This window comes from Mirounga leonina, unplaced genomic scaffold, assembly GCF_011800145.1.
Source record: "Mirounga leonina isolate KUSES-001 unplaced genomic scaffold, KU_Mleo_1.0 Mir_180, whole genome shotgun sequence".
In the NCBI taxonomy this organism is placed as follows: domain Eukaryota; kingdom Metazoa; phylum Chordata; class Mammalia; order Carnivora; family Phocidae; genus Mirounga; species Mirounga leonina.
Genome location: NW_023270469.1, coordinates 29,819,926 through 29,844,134, shown reverse-complemented (window position 1 = coordinate 29,844,134; position 24,209 = coordinate 29,819,926). Strand labels below are relative to the sequence as shown.

The 24,209-nt window shown below is 37.4% G+C and overlaps 1 protein-coding gene across 1 annotated transcript in view; it reads right to left on the bottom strand.

Annotated features, from left to right (window-relative positions):
• Positions 1-24,209, bottom strand: part of RPGRIP1L (RPGRIP1 like) — a 93,784-nt gene that overhangs the window by 24,210 nt on the left and 45,365 nt on the right. The window contains exons 16-22 of the mRNA XM_035025200.1: positions 21,739-21,890; positions 18,864-19,242; positions 15,969-16,159; positions 15,777-15,860; positions 11,671-11,772; positions 10,657-10,810; positions 9,328-9,401 (exon numbers count right to left, since the gene is read on the bottom strand). Of these exons, the coding sequence (XP_034881091.1) occupies positions 9,328-9,401; positions 10,657-10,810; positions 11,671-11,772; positions 15,777-15,860; positions 15,969-16,159; positions 18,864-19,242; positions 21,739-21,890 (1,136 nt within the window). The remainder of the gene's footprint in view (positions 1-9,327; positions 9,402-10,656; positions 10,811-11,670; positions 11,773-15,776; positions 15,861-15,968; positions 16,160-18,863; positions 19,243-21,738; positions 21,891-24,209) is intronic.

Genomic DNA, 24,209 nt, shown 5'->3' with positions numbered 1-24,209 from the left:
ATTACAGAAGCTTGTTACCACATGTTCTAAAGCAATGGCTGGAATATTTTTTCCTGTCCTAATATACCCGAGGGATAGGACACATTTCCATCATTAACTGTGGCTGACTATGGCAATAATGTGAAGGAAGGAGAGAATTTTAAAAATTACCCTCAATTTCAGGTGATTTTGATATGCCATTCCATTTTCACCATCATTGAAAACAGATGTTAGAGTACAGTGGCTCTCAATTTTGGCTGCCCATTACTATCACCGGGGGAGCTTTAAACAAAATTCGGATTTAGCTGATCCGGATGGAGCCGGGCCCTGGCATTTAAAAATGCTCTCTAGGTGATCCTAGTGTGCAGTCACAGTGAGAAGCACCGCTTTTCCCTCAAATTGTTCTCAAACTCTAGCATACCCCAGAATGACCTGAAAGGCTTGATGACACACGGATTGCTGGGACCCAGTCTCTGAGTTTCTGATTCATGAGGTCTGGGGTGGGGTCCAAGAATTTGCATCCTCACAAGTTCTCAGGTGATGCTGATGCTGCTGGTCTGGGGACCAAATTTTGAGAATCACTGCTCTAAACCAAAAAAAAAATTCAACCTACATTTGTTGACCCTTTCTAAGATATTTATTAAAAAGCTTCTACAGGGTGGCTCAGGTGGTTAAGCGTCTGCCTTTGGCTCAGGTCATGATCCCAGGGTCCAGGGACGGAGCCCCACTGGCTCCCGGCTCAGCGTGGAGTCTGCATCTCCCTCTGCCCTTCCCCCCTGCTTGTGCTTGCTACCAAATAAATAAATAAATAAAATATTTAAAAAAAAAAAGCTTCTGGGGCGCCTGGGTGGCTGTCGTTAAGCGTCTGCCTTCGGCTCAGGTCGTGATCCCAGAGTCCTGGGATCGAGCCCCGCATCAGGCTCCCTGCTCCGTGGGGAAGCCTGCTTCTCCCTCTCCTACTCCCCCTACTTGTGTTCCCTCTCTCGCTATGTCTCTGTCAAATAGATAAATAAAATCTTTTAAAAAAAAAAAGCTTCTATAATATTCATATTAAACTGTATTTTAGTTATTATTTAACATTTTAGTACAGAATTAGCTTACAAATTATTTACGCTCTAGAAGCAATCTACACTCATCGTTAAAAATAATCCAACAATATAAATCCTAAAAAGTACAGTATAAAAGTTCCTTGTTTTCTCCTAACTCAGGGGTTGGCAATTTTTTGCTGTAAAGGGTCAGAATGCCAATATTCTTTTGCATTGCAGGTCATATGGTCTCTGTTGCAAATACTCAGCTCTTGTACAGTGAGTGTAGAGCATAGGCAATACATATTTATATGTGATGGGTGTGGCTGTGTTCCAATAAAACTTTATTTACAAAAACAGGTAGAGGGCTGGGTTTGACACATGGACCATAGTTTTCTGACCCCTGCCCTGACCCATGTCTCAGAGATACTACTAATGGTGTTCGGATTACATACTTTCAGACATTTTCTTTGCTTACATAAACCTAAATGTTGTGTCTTTATGCTCATATAAAAATAAATATGTATGTATATACAAATATTTCCCATTTTTTGCTTCTTTGTAATGAAATTATCAGTGAGGTATAATTTCTTAACCATTAGTTTGGCAAAGGTATGATGTGGGGAAGCAGGAATTTTTATCCATTGTTATTTTAACCAGAAATGTTTGTATTTTATTTATTTTATTTATTTATTTGAGAGAGAGAGTGAGAGAGAGCACATGAGAGTGGGGAGGGTCAGAGGGAGAAGCAGACTCCCTGCCGAGCAGGGAGCCCGATGCGGGACTTGATCCAGGGACTCCAGGATCATGACCTGAGCCGAAGGCAGTTGCTTAACCAACTGAGCCACCCAGGCGCCCCTGGAGGGACTTATTTAACCTACTGATAGGATATCATATTTAATTCTGAAGTGGTTTAATAATTTTTAATACATGAATTCTTAAAGTAGTGAGTTGCTTTATGCCACTTTGCCCTTCAAATCTTTAAAACATATTTTGCTGAAGATCATTACTGCAATCACCTGGTAATGCCAGCTCATATTGTTCAAGAGGACCTGGTTTCTAGGTGGAATTGTAATTTAGTCCAATTGAATATGGCAGTTTTTATAAAACTGCTATTAGTAGAAACAGAGACAGATGTAAATATGCAATGCACAGAAGAGTCCATTGCTCTTTCAGCGTGTGAGTTCCCATTCTTACCTGTGGGCGCACTTTAAGAAATCTGTAAATTGATGGCCATACATTTCGTTGTGAAGATGGAAAGCTCCATTGCTTAAATGATAAAACTAGAAATACTTTGCAAGAAGGATTGTTAATTCTTTTTTTTTAATATCATGGCAGATGCAAATTTTTGGTTTTGATGTCTATTTTAAGGACCTAAAACAAGGCTTTTAATCAATGTATTATACATCAAATTGATACTGTTAACTTCTGATTATTCAAATTAATAAAATATTCATAGAGAAATGTCCAAAGTTTTACATTTCTCAGGCTCCCCCCTTTCCCCCCTTAATTATCATGCCTAGAAGCTTTTTAGTAGAAGCACAGTCATCAGGCTGACGGAATCTGACAGGCCAGCAAGGCCCAATTACACTGGTGCTCTGTGGTACTTTGATGTCCTGCAAACGAAGAGAGATAGGGGCAAATTGGGTAGCACATTATGTTAATGACTTGATTTAATCCAGCCACTAAACTTTATGTAGCCTGTTAAAAAAGATGCTAACACTAATTATGCCACTTTGGAAAGAAAAGGAGGGGACAAGCATTTCACTCTGACAAAGCGAAGCTCATAAATGTTGTAAATGAAATGAAACAAAATGAAGTAATCCATGATTAATTATACATCACAGACACGGAGAGAAGAGGAAGAACCAAGTAATATGTCTAAGTCCTGGGAAATCTGTTAGATTCTTTTAAGGATCAACATTTCTAAGGAGCTGTGAGATTCTGAATCATGAAAAAAAGAAACTGTGTGATCTTAAAGTGTTTACACAGTGTAGCAGGTAATTCAGATTCACAGTGTAACTGGCATAAATGATACTTATCTAGGACACTACTTCTAGTCTCACTTTTGTGACATTATAGGGTAGAGGCAATTAAAAAAAATCTATCAAGTGGGGATAACCACAGAGTAGGGTTCTCTAATTACTTTTTAATTAGTCTCTGTGCCTCTAATCTATTCTTTACATTATTGATAGCATGCTCTTTTAAAATGCGATTCAAGAGTGTAAACTCCCTAAGAGCAAGAGGATTATTTCTCTTCTTCACTGCTATATTCTCAGCGCCTAGAATAAACCTTGGAACGCAGCAAGTGCTAAATATCTGTTTAATGAGTAAGTGATCTTCCCCCTCCCTTAAAAGCCCTCATTGGCTGCTCATAGAACTTCAGGATAGGCTTCAACCTTCTAGGATGATACACAGAGGACTTAATGCTCAGGACATGCCTATCTTTTCAGCATATTCTCCTGAGCTTCCACAGGTGTACCATAATGTAGCCCATCCTAAAACCATTCTGAATTCCAGAAAGATCCATGCTCCACAGTCTAATTCTTTTTTTTTTTAAAGATTTTTTTTTAAATTTATTTATTTGACAGAGAGAGCACAAGTAGGTAGAGTGGCAGGCAGAGGGGAAGGGAGAAGCAGGCTCTCTGCTGAGCAGGGAGCCTGATGCGGGGCTCGATCCTAGGACCCTGGGATCATGACCTGAGCCGAAGGCAGCCACTTAACCGACTGAGCCACCCAGGCGCCCCAGTCTCTCTAATTCTTAAGTTATCGTTTCTTTGACCTATAATGATCCCTCCATGACCCTTACTAATTCCTAATCATCTTCAACACTTGGCTCAAGCTTCACTGACTTTAGGAAGTCTGCCTTGATGAGGGTCCCTCATTGTTAGGTAACTGCCTGAATGCTCCCATAGCACCCTGTGCATTCTATTCTCCTAGCGCTAACCACTATGCATTGATTGTGTTTCCCCTGCAGACTGTGACTTCTTTGAAGCCAGGGACTCCTTCTTTTATGACATACAGTAGATGCTAATGAACGCAGAACTGTGATCATAAAAGGACATATTACATAGGATGTGCTTATTAGCACATAAGAGCCATTCAGTAATACCTTCCTTCTGATGAAAGCCATGTATCACTGTCCTGAGATTTCTACCTGAAGCAGTTCTTGAAGAAGAGGTAAAGAAAGAAACTAATGAGCCACGAGGATTTTTAGGCTTAAAAAAGGTTTTCTGATAACAATACCTTCATGAAAGTTAACATCATCAACAATTGGACAGAATGACATCCTGTGCCTCCTGACATGATGTACTGGAAAGGACGTAGTACTACTTTTGTAGTATTCCTACCAAAACATATAACTGAATCTAATATGAGGAAACATCACATAAATCCAAATTGAAGGCTATTCTACAATATAAATGACCTGGATTCTTAAAAAATCTTAATCTGAAAGAACCCACATAAAGAAAGGCTGAAACCATCATCATGGAATACAGAGGCTAATGAGACAGGAAAGCTAAACACAGTGTGCGATCTGGATTGGATCCTGGACCAGATTAATCAAATGCTATAAATTATGCTACTGGAACAACTGGCAAAATTTTAATGAGAACTGTTGATTAAATAATAGTATTATATTATTATTCTGAAGTATTTAAGGGTAAAGGAGCATGACTTCTGCAACTCTGAAATGTTTCATTATAATTATGTATGCAAGAATGTGTATGTATACATACATAGGTGCACATACACATATATAGGAGAGACAACAGAAATCATAAACAAATGTACTGAAATGTGACAGCTGATGAATGTGGGTGAAGTACATTTAGGAGTTCTTTGTACTACTTTTGTGATCTTTAAAGAAAAAAGGTTCCATGACTCATATTGAACGACTGTTAAAGTAGCACACAGAAAAACTGGTATAATCACTAGAAAACACTAAATTTCATGATTTTGATGATCTCTTGAGGTTTGTTCCTATGTTTACAGATTAAACTATTTTACCATATTTGGTAAATAATTTTTTTCTTTTTTAATTAAAGATTTTATTTATTTGACAGAGAGAGACACAGCGAGAGAGGGAACACAAGCAGGGGAAGTGGGAGAGGGAGAAGCAGGCTTCCTGCTGAGCAGGGAGCCTGATGTGGGGCTCGATGCCAGGACCCTGGGATCATGACCTGAGCCGAAGGCAGACACCTAACGACTGAGCCAACCAGGCGCCCCCATATTTGGTAAGTAATTTAACACAACTAAATATCACCTATTAACATAAAATACTGGTTAGTACTTTCTCCTAAAAGTAGAATTTTTAAAAGCATGTGGGAGGTGAGTAAAGGCAACTGAGGCATAAAGCATTGCTTACAGCAGTTGCTTCGTTTAAATGATATTCACACATTTGAGAAAGCATCTTAAACCATTATAATAAATCACATTTGGAATGGCAGTCAAGACTGTAGCAGGCTGTAGCAAAGTAACACAAATTACTTTCCCAGGAATAAGAAGAAAAAAACCTCAGTTTATTCTAAAGGAAAAATAGATGTGTACGTTAGAACTAGTTGGATATTTTAGAGGGATAGTTCTCTTTCACTAAACATCTTTGTTAAATCGAAGTGCCTTATTCTGTCTTAGTCAAGGGCATTGAACAATTCCACTGAGACGCTAGCCATGTTGCCAATACACATGGTTCCACTGAATGAAGGATTTCTCAGCCTCAGCACGATTGACATTTCAGGCCAGATAGTTCTTTGCTGTGAGTCCTGTGCATTGTAGCATGTTTGGCAGCAACCCTAACCCCGACCTATTAGATGTCAGCAGTCCCTCCCAGTCTGACAATCCAGAATGTCTCCAGACATTGCCAAATGTCCCCTGGGGGACAAAATACCCACTCCCCCCAGTTGAAAATCATTTGGTCTAAGATGCTATAATTTAGATAACATTTTCCTATACTTTCAAAGTTACTTTTGAATGATGAATACAATGTTTAGAAAATAAAATTAACCATTACAATGTCTCCCTAGTATCTATTGGATAAAATCCAAAATGTTTAGCTTGTATCTAAAGTCTTCTACCCTCGTATATAAAAAGGCTGCTCTAGTTAGTGTATTCTTGACTTCTGAAACACACAGGCACCCCTGCACTAGAAGTGCACATAATTTTCTCTCTGCTGCCATATATACGCATCTTTGAGATGTCACAGTTAAAGCAGAACACCCCTTCTTACTGTGTGATTGACCATAGCTGAAGGGATCAGGGTATAGAACTGATAAAGATGGACCCAATCCAGAGGCTAGGCATGGCTAATTAGATTTTTCTCCTTGGGGCTGGGCATGTTTGTATGGCTATCTGTGGGCAATAAACAAGGAAAGCAGAGAAAGTCAGCTTAAAATTAGAAAAAGTAGACATGAAGCCCACAAGAAGGCAGATGGGCCACCTCTGGGCATATCTTCCATAAAGCCTACTAAAAAGTCACTTCAAATTTCTCCTTCCCCTGGACTTCCTTAATTAGTGGCAAGATTATCAGCAAGTCACTTTATCTCTCAAGAGCTCAGTTTATTCATTTGAAAAATGAGAAGGGGAGCCAGAAAACAGCTAAGTATTCTTTACCTCAAATATCTATTACATTAATTATTGGTACTGTCACCTGACATTGTTTTATATTATAATTTAACAGCTGAATAACTACTTGAATTTTCATGAACACATCTTCCCAGTTAATGAAGATGTTCCTTGAGGGCAGGACCAGAATACTGTGTTTACTTCCTTAGGAGAAGTGATGACAAACTGCAGACACTGAATCCCTGGGAATCACTGCGTTATGACAAGAGGGATGAGTGTTGCTTGTACTTTGACCAGATAAATACATCCCTCAGTAAAACCCCAGGACTGATTCAGTATCTCATTTCTCATAGTCTTATGTTCAAAAGGCTAAATCATATAGGTGTTCAAAAATCTTGATGAGTTAGGCAAAGTCTTCCAGAAGAACTATTGACACATGAGAAAGAAATGTCTGATTCAAACATGCAGGCTTACTACTCTTGATGTAATGAATGGATGGTTCTTAATAAAATGACGTCATCGTCAGATTTTTTAAAGATTGACTGATTTGAGAGAGAGTGAGCGAGCACTGAGTGTGAGCAGGGGGAGAGGTAGAGGGAGAGGGAAAGTAGACTCCCCAGTGAGCATGGAGCCCTGAGATCATGACCTGAGCCGAAACCAAGAGTCTGGTGTTTAACTGACTGAGCCACCCGGGGAACCCCGGATAGTTAATTTTATCTGTCAACTTGACTGGACCACCAGATTTTCAGACCTCTGGTCAAACATTATTCTAGGTGTGTCCATCTGGCTGTTTTTGGATAAGATTAACATTTGAATTGGTAGGCTGAGTAAAGCAGACTGTCCTCCCTAAGGTGGATGGGGCTTTCTCCAACCAGCAGGAAGACCTGAAGAGAACAAAAATGGTGAGAACTCCTCTTGCCTAATGGCCTTCAGAGGCAACAATGGTCTTTTCCTGACTTTGAACTTGACCTGAAACACTGACTCTTCTTAGGTCTCCAGCCTGCTTGCTTTCTAGCTGGAACTGATGCCATCGGCACTCCTAGTTTTAACAGCCCGGAACTACACCACTGACGTTCTGGGTCTCCAGCTTGCTGAATACAGTTCCTGGGACTTCTCAGTCTCCATAATGACGTGACTCAATTCCTTATAATAAATCTCTTTATATGTACATATATTTTTTTTAAGATTTTATTTATTTATTTGAGAGAGAGAGAATGAGAGACAGAGAGCATGAGAGGGAGGAGGATCAGAGGGAGAAGCAGACTCCCTGCTGAGCAGGGAGCCCGATGCGGGACTCGATCCCGGGACTCCAGGATCATGACCTGAGCTGAAGGCAGTCGCTTAACCAACTGAGCCACCCAGGCGCCCTATATGTACGTATTTATACGTATATATCCTACTGGTTCTGTTTCCCTGGAAAACCCTAATACAAATGGCTATGAAGCTAAATTCCACACAAGGGGCTCATTTTCCCTTTGATTCCCATCATCAAAAATTTCTAATAGAGAGCAGAGAATTTCTATTCGTTAGTTTGATAAATAATTTAACAATTTCAGGTTTGATAAAGCCAAAAAGCTAAATTGAATTGAACTAAATACTACAATTAAAAGTCTCTGGGCAACTATATTTAAGATTCCTTCCTTGATTTATTGATTTTGAACAATAAAGATTCCACATATCAGGATGCCATGTGTCAGGTGATATTATAATTAATAATGATAATAAAACTTTGGACAGATGAACTGTTCTGCTTGTACTTATCAATCATCTGTTTGTATTTGGGTTTGTTCTGCAGAGAGGTTAAGCTAAGAATTTTAAAAGTTGAAAAAAGTATTCCAATTCTTACCCATAAAGTAGAAATTCCAAAAAAAGGAGTACAATTAATCATTTCAGGAAAATCAACGTAGATGAATAGAAAAAGCTAGGGCCTTTTTACTTTACTTATATTTACTTTATAAAAACTACCCCTCCCCCCTTAAAATAAAAAAAAAATGCTCTGGTAAGGGGTATACTTTCCACATGAATTAAAGTATAATTTTCTTTTCAAAATTTCCTTTTACATACTGCTTTTCAGCAATGTGCTACAAAACAAGTACACCTATACAAGAAGTACACCTTCTATGAAGGTTTAATTTTTTGGTGGAAATAACTTTATCAGTGGACATATTTAGTGTATGAATGAATTCACACTTGAAGTATTATAGTTTTAAATATCCCATTTTGAATTCTTAAAGCTCAGATTGGATTTTGTTAAAAAAAGATTTTATTTATTTATTTGAGAGAGAGAGCACGAGCAGGGGGAGGAACAGAGGGAGCGAGACAAGCAGACTCCCTGCTGAGTGGGGAGCCTGCTGAGGGGCTTGCTTCCAGAACCGTAAGACCAGGACGTGAGCCAAAATCAGATGCTTAACCTACTGAGCCACCCAGGTACCCCTCAGATTGGATTTAATACATCTTTGTACAATCCTTCCGAAAAGGAGTCAGGGATGTCAACTGGTTTAAGCAAGTAATTATTAAAGCTGCTGCTGATAGGTATTGTTAACATGTAAGCAAAAATAACACAAGTTATGACCCATTACAGAATGAAACTACATATGAATTTTTTTTTGTACTAGATGATTACATGGGTAAGATTGTGAGGATACATAAAATTTTCCCAGAAATATTTTTGCCTTCAGATTTACATATGCGAAGACCCATACACTATGAATGAAAAGCAGCTTTATTTTGTAACATTTCTAGCTGGCATCAAGCTACTGACCTGTTTGATATTCTTGGAGATATGACCTGGAATAATACACTCATCACTGTCAGATGCTGATCTGTCTTCCTCATCTGTTAAAAAATAAAATTTCAGTGGTTCAAGTCTGTTAAACCAATTATATTTATACCTTATGAAATGGAGGGAAATATAAGGATAACCTTAAAAGGACAATATGATAATCATGTCTAGACCTTTCTTAGCAGCAAAGATATTTACTCTTACATTATATTTTAGAAAAGATTAAAAAAATGACTTAAAATCCCAAGTTTAGTTTTAGTAGAAACAAAAATAATAAAAATATACCTTGCTCTGAAATTCAAAAATAATCTCTTTAAAGAGAAGGACAGGATAATAGGTGTTTTCTAACAGCCTAACCAATTACATTGTGCAAACATCAAGTTAATTCTTTTTTTATTTTTATTTTTTTATTATGTTATGTTAATCACCATACATTACATCATTAGTTTCAAGTTACTTCTTACATTTAGAAACATTTAAAAAAAATTTGCAGTTTTATTTTTTAAGATTTTATTTATTTGCGAGAGAGAGAATGAGAGACAGAGAGCATGAGAGGGAGGAGGGTCAGAGGGAGAAGCAGACTCCCTGCTGAGCAGGGAGCCCGATGCGGGACTCGATCCCGGGACTCCAGGATCATGACCTGAGCCGAAGGCAGTCGCTTAACCAACTGAGCCACCCAGGCGCCCCGAAAATTTGCAGTTTTATTGTGGAAAAATTGCCATATGAAAAACTACACATATTTAAAGAGCAAAATTTGATATTTTGACATATGTATAATTCTGTGAAATATCACCACGATTAAGATCATGAACCCATCTGTCACCCTATTAAGTTTCCTCATGCCCCCTGTAAACTCTTTCTGTATCTCTCAGTTCCCATTCGCCCTTCCCTACGCATCACCTAAATGCTTTGTCACTATAATTGCCTCGTCTAGATATTTATATAAATTAAATCCTGTTAAGAGTTGTCTTGAGTTTTTAGTTTTAATTTTTAAAAAGTTAATTTCTCCAGAATAATTCAGATGATAGTATAAAACCCAAAGAAAACATAAAGCCACTTAAAACGTAAATTGGGGACACGGTCAGCAGTGAGTCGTGGATTGCACTGTGGCCCTGCAGGTTGAGATAAGAAGGTTTGCAACAATTCTGCCTGCCTTTAGCGGACTACGCTGACCTGTCAGTCAAGACATAGGTATCATGAAGTAGATCCACTATTATGTGAAGATGTCCTAGGAGGCACGCTCTAACAGATTAAAGAAAGCACACAATTAAGTAAATAATGGTAATTAAAGAAAGGAAAAAAAATCACCTTCTGGTTCCAATTCCTCAGTTATTTCTGTTTCATCTTCAGAAGAAGTCCAGCTTCGATCTGCAAGTTGACCCTCAGACAGGAAAGATACATCATCATCTTTTCCTTGTTGAATTTTCTCTTTTACCTTAGCTCCACTGCTTTCTTGAGAAACCTGAAGAAATTGCAAGCACACTGATAACACTGTTGCTTAGATCACGTGTGTGTACTTGCTGAAGCACCTGACTCAGAAAGAATGTAAGCTTGAGACTTAAATATATGGACATGCATTATATGTAAGTGATTCATTAGAAAAACCATCACTAAAGTTGCACAAATGATAATATGAAGATAAATGAAAATATTATTAAAAGCCAAGGATGAAAAATATATTAATATCAAAATGAATTTTACATTATTACTCTAATTCACATATCTACTTATTAGCAGCTAATATCAGCATAATTACAACACTGGTCGATCTTTCTGTCCCCAGGAAGTTATACACAAATATAGGATCAATGCTTTGAGTTCTTGATCCATTTTAAATTTTTTTTTTTTTTTAAGATTTTATTTATTTGAGAGAGAGAGAATGAGAGACAGAGAGCATGAGAGGGAGGAGGGTCAGAGGGAAAAGCAGACTCCCTGCCGAGCAGGGAGCCCGATGCGGGACTCGATCCCGGGACTCCAGGATCATGACCTGAGCCGAAGGCAGTCACTCAACCAACTGAGCCACCCAGGTGCCCCCTTGATCCATTTTAATACAAAGACAAAGCTTTTTTTTTTTTTTTAAGATTTTTATTTATTCATTTGAGACACAGAGATACAGAGAGCGAGAGAGAGCGGCAGTCAGAGGGAGAGGGAGAAGCAGGCTTCCCGCTGAGCAGGGAGCCCGATGCAGGACTCGATCCCAGGACCCTGGGACCATGACCTGAGCCCAAGGCAGACGCTTAACCATCTGAGCCACCCAGGCGCCCCCAAGACAAAGTCTTTTACGAACCAAATTAAACCTTTCAAAATAATTTTAATACATACCTCAGGGATATGTGAAAGAGTTGGCATATTAGTTTCTATTTCTGGCGTATGCTCCACTACTGATGACATTTCCTTCACATCTTCAGGAGGAGGAGGTATCTCCTTTTATTGATGTGAAAACATGCATATGTGTTATTTTGTATTTATTACTTTATTACTAAATCCTATATATATATATAAATCCTATACATATATATAAATCCTATATATATATAAATCCTATATATATATACAGATATACATATATACACACTGTATATATATATATATACATATTACCCATATGACCCTAATTTTAGTTAGCATATTTCAGTAAAATGGTTGATAGTCATCATGGTATATATACTGTTGTTCATTGAAGCATTGTTTATAATTGCAAAAAAAGTGAAAACAGTGCAAATGTCCAACAGTATAGGGTTAAATAAAATATGGTATATATCCAAATACCTGAGTTCTTTGCAACCATGAAAAAAATGATAATGCAGATCTGTACTTACTGACACTGAAGAGAGTACCCGATACAGTGTTGAGTAAAAAATGCTAGTTACAGAATAATACATATAGTTGTATACTGTTCTGTTAAAAAACAAACATGCAAACAATGTGTATGTTCCTATGGGAATAAGTATGGAAGGAAATTCACTAAAATTCTATCTCTGATATATAGATTTGGGGAAATTTAATTTTATTTTTAACGTTTTTTTTTTCTTATTTGTATTTTCTAATATTTTCATGATGATTATACATTACTCATGTAATTAAACAATATTGCATATGTGAAGATACATACTTTCTAGGATCAACATTATTTTTTAACTGTATCAAATATCAATTTATGGTCAACCATTTTCCAGGATTCATAAACTGGTTTATTTTTAAAATATAGCTTATCATTTTTGCTAGTTTAAAATTAAACATGTCCAATATAGAAAATGGGAAAGATAAACCAGAAAACAAAAGAAATTAATACAAGTCCATATTCTCATTACCCAATGATAATATCCATTAACAGGAGATTTTGTTACAATTTTTTACCTTTTCCTTTATGATTAATTTTTAAAAAAATTCTTTCAAGTTGATTTTAAAGATTTATTTATTTGAGATGGAGAGAGAGTGAGTGAGGTGAGGGACAGAGGGAGAGGGAGAGAGAGAATCCCAAACAGACTCCCTGGGGAGTGCGATCCCATGAGATCGTGACCTGAACGAACGGGTCAAGATGTTCAATGAACTGAGCCATCCAGGTGCCCCTTTATGATTTTTTTTTTTAAAGATTTTATTTATTGGGACACCTGGGTGGCTCAGTCGTTAAGCATCTGCCTTCGGCTCAGGTCATGATCTCAGGGTCCTGGGATAGAGCCCCGCATCGGGCTCCCTGCTCGGCGGGGAGCCTGCTTCTCCCTCTCCCTCTGCTGCTTCCCCTGCTTGTGCACTCTCTCGCTCTGTCAAATAAATAAAAATATAAAGAAAAAAGATTTTATTTATTTATTTGACAGAGAGAGAGACACAGCAAGAGAGGGAACACAAGCAGGGGGATTGGGAGAGGGAGAAGCAGGCTTCCCGCCAAGCAGGGAACCCAATGTGGGGCTCGATCCCAGGACCCTGGGATCATGACCTGAGCCAAAGGCAGATGCTTAACCAACTGAGCCACCCAGGTGCCCCTTTATGATTAATTTTTAATGCAAATAAAAAACTTTCTTGGTTACATAGTGGTAATTATAAATATAATATATCCTGTTATATTTTAAAAAAACCTTAATATTACAATATAAAATTTTCTCCTGGTATGAAACTTTGGGTAAACATTTTTAATAAGATATAATATTAAAATGAATGGATGTATCATAATTTAATGAACCATTTTACTGGTGTTGGACATTTAACTAATTCACTATTTTCAGCAATTGTGACTAACATTACAACAAACATCTCCATGTATATGTATGTCTTTTTTATACTTATAATTATTTATGTAGGAATCCAGCTACTTGTGTTCAAATTCCAGATCTAATATTTTGCCCTTGAGCAAGTTACTTAAGCTCTGTACATATTACTTTCCTGATCTTTTTTTTTTTTTAAGATTTATTTTTATTTGAGAGAGCAGGAGAGAGCAAGGAGGGGAAGGGTAGAAGGAGAGGGAGAGAATCTCAAGCAGGCTCTGCCCTGAGCACAAGCCTTGCACAGGGCTCCATCTCACAACCCATGAGATCATGATCTGATGTGAAATCACGAGTTGGACACTTAACAGAGTGGGTCAACGAGATACCCCTTACTTCCCTGATCTTTAAATGGCAATAATTCTAGTATGATCATAAGGTTGTTCTTAGAATTAAATGAATTTGTGGGCATAAAGCATTTAGTTCAGTGTCTGACACATAATGAGCACTCAGTAAGTGTTTGCTGTTAAATATGGCCTGAATAATAGTTTCTGAATTCATTTATTTAGCACATATATATTAAATGCACTGTATATGCCAGGTATCACCTTAAGCTCTGAGGAGAAAAAATATTTTTATTTTTTAATTTTTATTTTTTAAAGATTTTATTTATTTGAGAGAGAAAGCATGAGAGAGAGAGCACAAGTGGGGGGGGGAGGGGCAGCCAGAGAGGGGAAGCAGACTCCCCACTGAGCTGGGAGCCCAACGTGGAGCTCAATCCCAGGACTGAGATCATGACCTGAGCTGAAGGTAGACACTTAACGGACTGAGCCACCCAGGCGCCCCAAGAAAAAATATTTTCATCTGGGTGTTGTTTACCCAGGTGTGTACATAGGGAAAAATTCATTGAGAGGGGGCTTAAGTTTTGTATCTTTTAACTATTTAAGAGTTATATCTCAATTACAAGGAAAATATTTTTTTTAAAGATCCAAAAGAGATGATGGTGACTTGAGTGGTGACAGTGGAGATGATGTAAATACAGGATATGTTTTGAAAGCTATAGCTGACAGGTTTTGTGGATGAACTGGACGTAGGGTGTGAAAAAGAGAATGACAAAGGGATGCCTTCAAAATTTAATGACTATGGGGCTGCCTGGGTGGCTCAGTCATTAAGCGTCTGCCTTTGGCTCAGGTCATGATCCCAGGGTCCTGGGATTGAGTCCCGTGTTGGGCTCCCTGCTCAGTGGGGAGTCTGCTTCTCCCTCTGTCTGCCGCTCCCCCTGCCTGTGTGCGTGCTCTTTCTCTCTCTCTGGTAAATAAATAAAATCTTTAAAAAAAAAAAAAATTTAACGACTATGCAACTGGGTGAATGGTTCGTCATTTATTGAGAATGGGAAACAATGGAAGAAACATTTTGGAAGGGGGATGTGAAGTCACATTTGGTTTGTGACATGTTAAGTTTAGATTCCTATTACACAACTGGATGCATATGAAATAAGCGGGGAGAAAATAAACCTGGAATTTGGCAGCAAGATCAAGACTGAAGATAATAAATATGAGAGGGATTGCATCTAGATGTTTAAAACTATGAGACTGGCTAAGACTGGCTAAGACCTGTGAATGTAGATACAGAGTGAGAAGAGGTCTAGGTCTGCAGTGAAACTGCTGAGGCACCTCTACACTGAGAGATTTGGTCTGGGACAGTGAGAAGAATAACTGGTAAAGCTGGAGAGAATCTAGAAAGGCATGGTGTCCTAGAGGCCAAGTGAAGAGGGAGCAAGTATTCCACTGTGTCGAATGTTACTGGGAGATAAAGATGGGGACTGAGAACTGACTACTGGATATGGCAAAATCAAAGTCATTGTGCACTTAGCAAGAGTGGTTTTAATGAGGATGAATTTTGACTAGAGTGAGTTCAAGAAATGGTGTGAAGAAAGGGAAACAGAATTAAGACTTTCTGAAGAGGTTTCTTTTTTTTCCCGTCCCATAAATGGGGGAAGAGGATAGGGTAGTGGCTGGAGTTACAAATGGAGTCAAAAGAGGGTTTAGATCAGAGTAAGAAGAGTAAACATTTATACACAGCGCCAAATTAAGAGCTAACATTAAAGGAAAAAGAAGTATTTTATTCACTGGTTTCCTTTGAAATCAGGTAGGGTATACAACACCTACATCATTTATTTAAAATATTTGGTATGAGAGAAAAATATCAGTATTTTCAGTGTTTACTACTTACAGAACTCTGTTGTGGTGTGATATCCACAAAAGACACTTTCTTATCTACAGGTGTTAAACGCTGTCTTGGTTTTGGTGTTGGTGCCTAAGATAAATCAATATGTCAAACTGAGTATGATGAACATACACTTAGATAAAACTACAACTATTTTTTCTTTCTTTTTAAAATAAATTCAAAGTCACTGTTACTCACAACAACTAATGTGCTAATAGAGGATGTTGGAGGTACTCTTTGAACAACTTCTGACTCTTCTTTGCGTATAAAATTTCCTGAGTCTTTAATTGTTATAGATCCACTTGGTGGAAGGTAAGCAAATTTCCATTTCAATATAACATGGATGGTTCCTGCAGGATGCTTTTTATCATCTGTTAACTCAAACACTCCTGTCAAGTTACAAAAATACTTTTAATTAATGCTAGAGTGAAGTTTTATTACCATAAGAATTAAAGAAGAAGAACTACCCACAACTTTAAAAATAATTTTGGCTTTTACTCACACCTCAAATGGCTTAGAGAATAAAGACAAAATAATCTATGATAGGTTCATCTCTGAAGCAGACTCCTTTCAGAAGTTAAGGCCTTAGTGATAATACTGATTCCAAGAAGAGAAAATTAACTTATAAATATTTTAATTCACTGAAATTAAATTCAGAGATTATTCAGAATTCTTAGCCTTCCTCTAAGACATTATCTGGATTATAGCTCAAGTATCAACCTCCTTTTGCCTTAAATATTCTTGCAAAAGACTTGTCTCTGTAGAAAAATATATTAAAACTTCAAAATTTCAAATAATTTATATATCTAAGGAAGTCTTCATATTACCACATAATTTTATCATAATTTTAAATATATTTTACTGGGATTTGTTAAATTACTCCAAATTAATAGCAGCACAACAAAAAATGTCCAGAAAATAGACAAACTGCCCAAAACAGTAATAAAAAGTATCACCTAGCTGCAACTGTAATACAGAGTCACAAATTTTAGTCATTATATTAAGGTTTCTTTTCTTTTTTTTTTAAGATATTATTTATTTATTTGAGAGAGGGAGCACGAGTGGGGCGAGGGGCAGGGAGAGAAGCAGGCTCTCCACTGAACAGGGAGCCTGATGCGGGGCTTGATCCCAGGACTTCGGGATCATGACCTGAACTGAAGGCAGACGATTAACCAACTGAGCCACCCAGGTGCCCCTTTCTTTATAAAAAAGAAAAAACTAAATAGAAATTCTGGAGTTGAAGTTATAATTACTAAAATGAAAAAAAAATCAGTAGAGGGTCTCAATAGGAAATTTGAGCTGGCGGAAGAAAGAATCAGTGAACTTGAATACTGACCAACAGAGCTTTTCCAATATGCAGAGAAAAAAATGAAGAAAAATGTACAGAGCTTCAGAGAATGTGGGACACCATTAAACACAAATGTACATGTAATGGGAGTCCAAGAGGGGGAAGAAAGGGCAGAAAAAAATTGAAGAAATAACAGCAGAAAACTCCCCAAATTTGGTACCTAACAGTACCCTACACATAAAGAAGCTCAACAAATTCTAAGTAGGATAAGCACAGTGGGATCCACATCATAAACATCATAGTCTGTTTAAAGCCATACATAGATACACACATACACACACACACACACACACTAAAAAGAAGATATTGAAGATAGTAACAAGTACAAGGGAACCATAATAATAACATTTCTGATTTCTCATTAGAAACAATGCATGCCAGAAATTAGTCACCTGATATACTCAAAGTGCCAAAGAAAAAAATAACTGATGACTAAGAATATATATATATATTTTTTAAAAGATTATTTATTTATTTATTTGACAGAGAGAGAACACAAGCAGGGGGAGTGGGAGAGGGAGAAGCAGGCTTCCCGTGGAGCAGGAAGCCCGATGTGGGGCTTGATCCCAGAACCCTGGGATCACGACCTGAGCTGAAGGCAGACGCTTAATGACTGAGCCACTCAGGCGCCCCTGACTAAGAATATTATACCCAGCAAGACTATCCTTCAAAAAAATAAAAGCAAAATAAAGACATTCCTAGATAACAATTGAGAGAATTCATTACCAGCAGACCTGAGTTACAAGACATATTAAAGGAAGTTCTTTAGGTTGTAAGGAAGTAATACCAGATCTCAAATCAACATAAAGGAACAGAGACCAATAAAAGTAATCATTTAGGTAATTATGAAAGACAGTATAAATATATTTTTTGTCATTTCTTCTCTTAACTGGTTTAAAAGACAATTGCATAAAACAATAATAGTAAAATTATATTGTTGAACTTAAATAAAGATAAAAAATATATCATCATAACAGCACAAAGGAGAGAGTGGCAATGGAGTTATACTGGAGTATGGAAATAACACCAGACAGTAACTCAAATCCATAGGAAGAAATAAAGAACACCAGAAATGGAAAAAAAAAAAAAAAAAAAAAAGGAATACCAGAAATGGTAACCATGTAAGTTAATGTGAAAGTCTCCTATAATTATAGATATTCTCCCCTCTCTTGACTTCTTTAAAAGACAAAAAGTTGGGTGCCTGGGTGGCTCAGATGGTTAAGCATCTGCCTTTGGCTCAGGTCATGATCCCAGGGTCCTGGGATCGAGCCCCGCATCAGGCTCTCTTCTCGGTGGGGAGCCTGCTTCTTCCTCTCCCTCTGCCATTCCCTCCACTTGTGCTCTCTGGCTCTATCTCTCTGTCAAATAAATAAATAAAATCTTTAAAAAAAAAAAGACAAAAAGTTATACAATGCAATAATTATAACATTGTATTGTTGGATTTATAACATATATAGGCATTCTTTACATAAATATATGACAATAATAGCACAAAGGAGGGGGAAGGAAATGGAATTATACTGGGGCAGATTTTCTATATTTTGATGGAGTTGTCAGCATTAATTTTAGACTGGTAAGATACATATTGTAATCTGTAGAACAACTACTAAGAAAATAACTAGGAAAAAAACTGTAGGCCCAACGTTTAAGATTATCTGAGAACTTAGGAAGGTTAGTCATATCCATAACTGAAATATAATTTAGGTTTGTTTTTACAATTTCATAGATTCAATAAATATGCTTACCTGAGATACACCTGTCATGTGCCAATGAAATCAGAGGCACATTGACTTTTCCTATATATATATTCTCTTGAGTATCACTATCATCAAATACATAAAAACTCAGAGACTCTGACTTAAGGTATCGATCCAAATCCATATTCATTGGCACAGGGAAACACATATGATCATCAAACTGTGGATCATTGCTACTGGGAATGATGGCTGTATCATGGTCTGCAAAATCAAAAAACTTGTACACAACATATGGGTGTGGCTGAAGGCGGCTTGCTCGGGACTTCAAGTGGCTGCAACATCTGACTGTAATATGAAGTTCATTTAAGTTGCCATCTGTGGAATCAGTAGAACTGAGCTGAGCAGTTTTGGGTGCTTGCTGACTTGACTGGAAAAAAATACATATTTATATTATAGTAATAATACAATGAAAAGATAAATAGCAGCTGCCAAATCCCAAACAAAATAATTTTGTAAATGGACAAAAAGATGTGTATTTACACTTCATAGTGAATTTCTCAGTAAAAGACCTGATTCTTAGTCAAAACTAATATTCCCTAGAACATGTGTGAACAGGTGATCTTAAGCTATTAGCAATAAATATAGATGACTGAGCATACATGTAGAGACTGTTGTTAAAACAAAATAAAACCAAGAATTGATATTCTTTAATTCTATTTAATAACTAAGAGTAAAGTGAACAGATGAGTCCAAAGACAAATGTCCTCTAGTTCACAATTTTATTAAGAGCTAATCCTTCAACTGCTCCAGCTATTGTGATCATAACTCACTGTTCTGTAAGAATCCAGTGAATTTGATGGAGCCCACCCAGAGAGATTATTTCATTATATTTGGGTTGGCCCTCATCTTCAACCAATGGTGTTTGGGGACGCAGATACATGGCCTAAGATTATCCAGTAAACTGAAGTTCAACTAATATAAGAAAAAGAGAATAGGGTCAGAGATAAACATTGGACGGCATAAAAAGTTAGGATTGGGAGGACATTTCAGAAGAAAGATGAGTGAAAGGAATTATAATGCAGAACTAGAAGCTACTCTATGGCCCCTTATGGAACTATTGTTCACGTAGCCGGTGCATAAGTGTTTTAACAAACAATTGCCCTAATTAACTTGTTAAGCCACCATAGCTGATGCCCTGGGACAAAGAAATGTTAGTGTTCCTGGGTCTTGTTTAGTTTAGTGTTGGAGAATTCTCTATTTTCCACAAAGGGGCTCCTCCTTCACTGCATTTCTGAATCTGGATGGAGCATCTGGAACCTTTGACTCCAGCGAAGTTTACTGGAGAAGGCAAAATAGACCCAAACTCATAATGTCCTCAGTAGAGACATCTGGTGGTGTGCAGAGGAGAAAACTGAGAAGAAACCTGTATTCTGCTATAGAATGCTAAGTGGAATGATTTAAAAAGTACCCCCTCTGCTTCTTACTCCAAATCTACCCACAAAAGCTGGAATTCCAACAAATGACTCACCCAAGCCAGAAAGTGGGAGTCTAAAAACAATTAAACTACAAAACTAAATAAATAGCCTGGTCTATTTTTAATTCTCTTTTCCATTAACAGCATTTCCCAACGTCTGTTCTGAAGAATACTAGTCCAGAAAGATGATCTCTGGGAAACAGGTGTCATTCTTTCTTAAGTTTGGGAATCGATGTTATATTAGTCATGGTTCTTTAACCGAAAATTATAGAAACTAATTCCATCTAGCAAATACAACAAAAAGAGACTTTAATGCAAGTCCATATGGTTATTTCATGGAATTGTATAGCAGAAATGTGGGTGGGCCTTAGGAAGGTAAGAGGACTGGAAAACCACCAGAATTTACACTCGATCTAGTGGCCATTTTTCTCTGTATGCTTGCTCATTATTCTTTCTCTCCAGACCCATTTTCTTTCCTTTGCTGGTTAACATGGTAGAAGATGGCTACCCCACAGCTCCCAATTTTACATGTTCCAAGCACAGAGAGTCTTGCTTTCTCTTGAAAGCAGAATCCGATTGGCTTAACTGGGGTCAGGTGGATACCCCTGAATCATTAGTCATAATTGAGTACAAAGTGGGAGAGAACAGGACCACCAGACATAAATCCCCATAGACTGGGAGTGACAGTGGTCCAAATGAAAAAAGATAATTATGATTTGAGCAGGCATTCCAGAATGTTTCAACTATATTTTATCCCTTTGTTACTCAAATGCATACTTTAAGCTTTCCTCTTGGGATTCTTGTTATACATGAGAAGTCAAGGACCCTATTTCACTTTGCTCACTTTAGTACTTTCTGCATTCATTGGATCATGGAATTCTTTTGGAAGTATGGCCATTAAGACTACATGAAACACAGTTTGGGAAATGCTGCTCTGAGGAATTGCATTTAAACTTCCAATTCAGAGTACTGCAATTCTATTTTTCAAAAGTACCCTGGGTTGCACAAGGGAGTTCCTTTGTGGTGATGGAACAATTCTGAATCTTGCTTGTGGTGGTAGTTACATGAATACATACACATGATAAAACTGCACAGAACTCATAATACGCGCGCGCACACACACACACGAGTGCATGTAAAAACTGATAAAATCCGAATAAGGTCTGTAGTCTAGTTAATGGTATTGTACCAGTGTCAATTTCCTGGTTTTGATAATGTACTGTAGTTATGTAAGATGTTACAATTGGGAGAAGGGGGGTGAAGGGTACACAGAACTTCTCTGTACTGTTTTTGTACTTCCTGTAAGTCTATAATTATTTCAAAATAAAAAGTTAAAAAGAGTCACTTGATGGCTGTGAAAGAAAATGATTTTGGTTTAAAGCATGACATAAAAAGACATATTATAAAATTTCTGTATCATAAAAATGTCTTAAAGTCCAACCAGCTCACCCATTGCATTTGCTCTGGCCCCTTATAATTTGATGTTATATATCCCAAAGCCTTTGCTCGTTCTCGATAAAGTCGAATTGCTTGATCCATGGGAATCCGTAATCTGAACCAGTATTCCACTGTGCCAAAATTTGGGATGTCTCCTTTAGTTCCTACAAACCAATGCACAACTCACTGTTAAAATTTTATACTGAGTAAAATAATATATGACTTGCACAAATGATGTGTGATTGGCAAAGAACAGAGCTAAAGAAAATAAAGTTTCTTCTGCAAGTATGAGTTTCATTGTATGTTAAGTATTATTAAAGATCTATGTCAAATTATGTTTGAGATATTCCAATTTATACTATTTCAATCCTTCTAAAATATAAAGAAAAAAACTAAACACTGTATTAAATACTCCACAGATTCTTTTTGATGCTATAGTAGCTTGTTTTTAACAAGTTGTACTCAATGTAGACTGAGAGATACAACAGGAAATCTCAAAATTATAAATATGAAATTCCACATCATGATTCAACTTTTGAGAAGTCTTTGGCCCCTTCCCACTTCTCTACTGTGCCACAGGTGCAGGGACAAATGCCATAGCTATGCCAAATATATGCCGGATGTAATTCATACTCGCATGTTTGCCCTGTACACCCTCACTCTTCTTTTCAACTCAGGCAGCTCTTCATCTCTCTTTCTCTTGAAGATTTCCTCTACGGCTCCTGGGGGAATTAAGGGTTCTCTGCTTCCTTCAAAGAGGGGAAGGATATGTCCTCTCATTAGGACACGGATTCCTTTCACATAACTATCTGTTCACCAGTGTATTTCTCCACCCACACTATAAGTTTCTTGAGGGTAAGGACTGTGGTTTCCACTGATATATTCCTACCAGAGGGACTAGTATACAATGGTACTCAACATTTGTTGAATAGATGATATTCTATACATAAACTTTCCTGAGCATACCATATTATTAAAACTATTTCCCCATTCTCTTCTACTTCATCAATTTCTTTCTCACTAAGGGATCATTCTCATCAACATACAAACATGATTGAGATCTGCTATCATTTAAAAAAAAAGTTCTAAAATGAGAATATTAATGGATACACATATTTGCTTGTATATGCTTAAAATTTCTTTGGGAGAATTTGCAACCTTTGGTGAGGGGTTCCAGGGTAGCTAAGGGACAGGGTAGCTGAGGGAATAGGAGAGAGAGATTTTATAGTATAAACTTTTACACCTTTTGATTTGTGAATCATGTAAATAATATGTTAACCCTGTGATCGATCAATCAATAAATAAAATCCCTCCCCAGAAGCTAAGTCACCCTCTTTTCTTCTTGAAATGGTTTCTTTACTTGGCCTCTTTTGGAAGTATGGCCATTAAGGATACTGTATGCTCTTGGCTTGCCTTTTAAATCACTGGCCACTCTTTAGTTTCCTTTGCTGGTGTCTTGTCTTCTTCCTGAACTCTAAACTGTGTGGTTTTCCAAGGCTCAGTCCTTGGCCACTTTCTCCCCTTTGTGTACATTCACTATATGATATTACCTAGGCCAAACGCTTAAAATAGATTCCATATGGAATCTATGGACTCCTCCTTTCATATGTTTATCCCTGACCTTCCGGCTAGGGCTAGTGTATCCAACTGCCCACATGCCATTTCCACTTGGCTGTCCAACAGGCAGCCAGTCTTAACTTGTTAAACAAAATTCTTGATTTTCTTCCTCAGATTTGTTCCTTTCCCAGGCCTATCTCAATAAATGGGCTCATGATTCTCCTTGTTGTGCATGCCAGAAATTCTTGTCTTCTCCATTACCTTCATTACTCTCCATTTGATTGATAAGCAAGTCTTAAAGTTAATCAAACATAAACTGAAAATAACCACTTCTTGTCACTCTTCTCATTACCATCTTAATCCAAGCCACTATCATCTTTCCACAGATTAATGCAATAGCCTGATAACGGTCCTAGTTTTCCCTCTTGGCCCCGACAGACTATTTTTCCCCAGCATCCAGGCTGATTTTTTAAAACCTATGTGTGATCCCGTCACTTACCTCCTCAAAACTCTCCAATGGGTTTCATCACTCAGAGAAAAAAAAATCCATTTGCCTCACCATGACCTACAAGTTTCTAGAGCATGATCTGGTCCTTACATTGTGTGTGTGTGTGTGTGTGTGTGTGCTTTAAAGTGTACTTTCCTTTTTTTTTTTTTTAAGTTTTTATTTAAATTCCAGTTAGTTAACATACAGTGTAATATTAATTTCAGGAACAATTTAGCGATTCAACACTTCCATACATCACCCAGGGTTCATCACCAACAAGTACCCTCCTTAATCCCCATCACTTATTTCCCTATCCCCCACCCACCTCCCTTCTGGTAACCAGCAGTTTGTTTCTCTAGAGTTAAGAGTCTGTTTCTTGGTTTGCCATCCCCCTCCCCTTTTTTTCCCCCTTTGTTCATTTGTTTTGTTTCTTAAATTC